The sequence below is a fragment of the Lepeophtheirus salmonis genome, chromosome Z (assembly GCF_016086655.4).
Source record: "Lepeophtheirus salmonis chromosome Z, UVic_Lsal_1.4, whole genome shotgun sequence".
Classification (NCBI taxonomy): Eukaryota; Metazoa; Arthropoda; class Copepoda; order Siphonostomatoida; family Caligidae; genus Lepeophtheirus; species Lepeophtheirus salmonis.
Genome location: NC_092584.1, coordinates 6,082,381 through 6,087,020, shown reverse-complemented (window position 1 = coordinate 6,087,020; position 4,640 = coordinate 6,082,381). Strand labels below are relative to the sequence as shown.

General features: G+C 31.6%; 1 protein-coding gene across 1 annotated transcript; it reads right to left on the bottom strand.

Moving 5' to 3' along the window:
• Positions 1–3,316: 3,316 nt before the first annotated feature.
• On the bottom strand, positions 3,317–4,305 carry LOC121130496 (astacin-like). The gene has a single exon (XM_040726235.2). It carries the CDS (start codon positions 4,217–4,219, stop codon positions 3,392–3,394), a length of 828 nt encoding a protein of 275 aa, XP_040582169.1. The 5' UTR covers positions 4,220–4,305; the 3' UTR covers positions 3,317–3,391.
• Between the last annotated feature and the right edge of the window lie 335 nt (positions 4,306–4,640).

The following is a 4,640-nucleotide window of genomic DNA, read 5'->3' as shown; positions in this document are numbered from 1 at the left end:
TAGAAATAAATTATTTCAAGCTTCTTGGACACAAGATGACGCGAAGCATACCCGTAGTGAGTGAGAGATCCCAAAAAACGAGCATTCAAGGGATTCCTCCAAGCAAATCCTATTTCTATTTCTCTCTCTTTGTTTCTATCTCTTTTCTTCTTCCCTGTCTTTGTTTCCCTCTCTTCCAGCTGGGACATACGAATACTTATGGACTTTTATTAAGAGATCAATTCAAAAATGAGTTTTTTCCTTGAAATATTTTTTGTGGGATTATCTCAAATTGATAGAGCGTATTTGGATAGACTCTTTTTTTTAAATTAAAATGCATACTTTGAGCTATCCAATGCAATACTTTTAAACTTTTTGAATCTATACGTCTTGAAGCTAAGAGCTTCTGAATAGAAAGCACCTATTCTCCACTTTAAACAAAGATTATTCGAGTTAAAAGTATGATGGTGGCATTTCAAAGATGATTTTAGAATTTTTTAATATTCGTCTTTAAAATATATTAAAATAATTTAACCTTATCTTCAACACCAATGACTTAAAACAGCTTAGTACCTTCAAAATTACTAAAAATAACAAAAAATGTATGGCCTTTTTCTTAAGGCCACGAGGCTTTTTAATGCCATATTTGGAATCAAGGGATCAAATTTTATTAAATAGAGCATATACTGTTTTTGTACCATTTTTGCTGATGGACAGTGGTATTATCATTAATTTCTGTTAATTTTAGTAAATCAACCAAATTGATAGAATATACAATTTTTTAAGATTACGCTAAGTATTTTGAAAAGAGATTGAAGTCTTCACCAGCTATTAAAAATCCCATAAAATATTAATAGGGGATTTATAGTTGTTAAAAGATGTGGGCTGAGGGAGTCCCTTTATGAAGTCAAAATATACAATGTAATATAGGTATTTTATAAATTCATTGAGTCTATGTATCCAAGATTGTTTTGTTCAGACCTGCAGGAAGAGAAGTCCTTTCTGATTTGCAGGTATATGTTGTTGTCAGTGTCTTTGATATTGTAGCCCCCACTATGGAGTCATTTTATCTGCTCATTGTAAGAGAAATGAGCCAATCCGATAGATATTAGACGTCTCACCATAAAGATTTCACGGCTTCATTGTTGCAAAAATATACAAAGTTTTAACTCATTCTACTTGTTAGTATATATTGAGGATGCCTCCGTCACGTACAAAAGTCAGAAACCACTTCGGAGCCCACCAAGTAAAGGGGTTTGTATGAATGATTTTTAGGCTGATTTCTTCGTCTTCAATATTTAGTTTCTTTCAACGCCTTGCCATCATCAAGGTTTGCCTTGATTTTATTAATTTTTCAATCATGATTTATGTTTTTGTTTTTTTTACTAAAACAAAACGTATTAAAAAGAGAATTTTTTTAAACTTTATAACAAAAAAAAAAATCAAACCTCAATATCACATCCGTAAGTTGCGTAATATGTTATAGATCTCCAACTTTCTGTAATCCTGACGAATAAATAACAAACTAACAGGATTGCAGGGTTGAAAATATTGTACACTGTCGCTAATTCAGTATTCATTTCAACAGCTTAAATTGGTCGAAATGTATTGGGCAAAAAAATATTTTTGCATAACGATTACGAAACGAAAAGGATCTTATATTTTTTTTTTGAATCTTTTTAAGACTAAAAAAAATATATTCCTTTCTTGACGAAATACAGAATATACTACTACAACACTGCTCAATTTACTTTATTTGGGTTGTTTGTCAAGATTCATCAAACAATTTACACAATGTACTGTAATGAACATGTTTATGTTGTAGGCAGTCCGTATGGAGATGTCAAGGATCTTTAGCCTTCTGGGCACTGATAAAGGTGCTGAGGAGATCTCAAACGCTTGCCTGTTTTGTTGTTGCTCTGATATTTTTATACTTAGAGACATGGATGTTTTTTCACGAATCGGCATCGGAAAGAAAATATTTAACTTGCAATTATGATTCTTATTTATTACCAGTATTGAAATATTTAATACTTTTCTAGGTTACAAAAAAAAAAAAAAAAAAAAAAAAAAGAACCCTTCAAAGTTAAGGAATTTTTGCTTTTTACACTAAATTTTATTATTTTGGGAACAGTTGTGAATTTAAAAAAAAAAATCTACAAAAAAATCAATTTTTTGAGAATTCCCATGGGTTTTATAAGTTTTTTTATTTATTTTATTTCATTTTATTTTATAAATAGTTGTAGATTTTGAAAAAAATTTAGATGTCAAATTGTAAATTTCAAAAAATTAATTTTTCAGAATTTTTTTCAAAAAATTCCCAAAACCAAGCCGCTTCCCCCTAAATATAATCATGTAGACCCCCCCAATAGCAAAATTGTACTTTTTAATTATTATTTAAAAAATTTAGAATTGGCATTTGGATTTTTTTTTTATCGTCCATCACTAATAAAAACAAAAACTGTTCTTTTTTTTTGGTCCGACTATCGTTTGGCTGTGTCACCTTGTATTAAGAATAACAATAATTAATTTTAATAAAATACTGTTCCAAGTTATGGGTCTCCATTTTGTAGTTCTAATTTGGAAATAATTTACTTATTACCAACGGATTTTGGGGGTTTTTTTACGTTTCTTTTTGATGGAAAGGTTGCAAGATACTATAAAGGTAATGATTAGTGTTGGGTTTCGGTCTAAACCAAACTCAAAATTTATTCTATTTTTGTGCCAAAAAATCGTTTTAGACCGATTTTACAGATAAATAGCATATTTCATGACATCATATGTATTTTCAAGGGCAATGACGTCATATGAAGTTTAAACAGGGATCGTTCTGATGAATTTTAATCAAGTCGTCTCTTGTGGAATACGGAATTCTGAATTCGAGCATGTCTCGAGATGAATGATCAAGTTAGAAGTATCTTCCTTCCATTTTATTTATCTTTCTTTCGTTCTAACTCTGGAAAACATAGAAGTCAACTTCTTCAGTCTTAATGAATTAAGAATTATCTTAGGCCTTTGCAATTGTATATATCTTGTACCTTTAAGATTTTTTGATAGAATCAATCATGGTGGATCTAGAAAAAAAGTGAAATTTTGTCTTACATAATATATCAGACCTAAAAAAAATAGGTCTATAAATTGAGACCAAATAATATCAGTCCACAAAGTGATGCCAAAAAAAATCAATCAACGGTCTAAGACCACAATCTGGACACGAAAAATCGGTCTAGAAAAAATCACTTAAGACTGAAACGAAAAAAAGAAAAAAAAAATCAGCGCTAGACCCAGTCTAAACACAAGGAATGATGAGACAAAGGTTTTAGATTACATTGACTAATTGAATTGCTTAATGAATATGTATATATTTAATTGATTTAAGAGAAATAAAAATAAAAATTCGTCAAAAAGTCACTTAATTAATTTTATTATTCAACATGGATATGCGGCATTCACTTTTTTTGAAGTCCAGAGAAGAGAGACTCCTTCGCTGTCCAATTTGAACATCCATTGGTATGGACTGTCTGGCTCTCATCACAGTTTCACCATGAGCAGAGCCTGCCTTTAAATTATAATGCATGACTGATCCATAGTCATAATCCAGTCCAAAAGTGTCTGTTCTATATCCGGAATAGCAATCATTGAGCGTCGACGTAAAATTTCCATTACAAATCCCTGGCAAAGGATCTTCATTCAAGCCCCCAGCTCTAAACCAATTCCTTCTTGAGGAAACTGGAATGACACTCCAATCAATCTCCAGATAATTGTCACGATCCGGCCTCGTGTGCTCATGAGCAAATCCAAGAGTATGAAGGAGTTCATGGGCTATGGTTCCTTTTCCCATGCAGTGATCATTTTGAGCCAAGTGGACTATATTGCGCCTTCGAAAGGGATTAAATCCCAGATTAGAATAGCAGCCACTTCCTCCTGTGAATATATTGACCCAATGAGTTTGAGTTGAATACTCAACAAACTTTATACAAGAACTCGCTTCAATATGCTGCATAGCTTCATGAATCAAATTTTTCTGGATTAGAGTGAAGTTAGTATCCATATGGTAGGGAATAATCCCGTTTGGCCATCTATACGTAGACCCAAGTAAAAAATTTCTCGAATACATTGATACACGGTCATGATTATCTAATAAGATTTGGCAGATTCTATCATCGTTCATATTTGATGCTGTTATTCCCAGAAAGAAGCCGAACTGATGCAAGCAATATAGTCCAATTATCGACAACATTTTATCCTCACATAAGTAGAGTTAACTAAAAACTGATGATGGCAATTTCTTCTACGATGCAATACAAGTGTATTTGGGAAATACATAACATTATATGATCGATCAAAAATGTGTATTTACGTAAAGAAAGAAAAAACAGCTAATTGCAGTAATTATTGATATTTTTGGAGATAACACAGTGAACGTTTAAGAGAAGGAGTATTCATTTTTAATTTGGATTACGTCGAAGATGTCTGGGATATATGTCAAGCATAAATGTATTAGCCATTGTCAATTCATCTATAAAACAAAATGACTACAAGCGCTATTTGGCACTTTATCGATGGAAAAACTCCCCTCACCCCCCCTAAAGATATTTCTCCTGAGCTGCCATAGATGACGTAGCTTTATAATTTTTCCTAATAAGGATTGCAATTTTTTT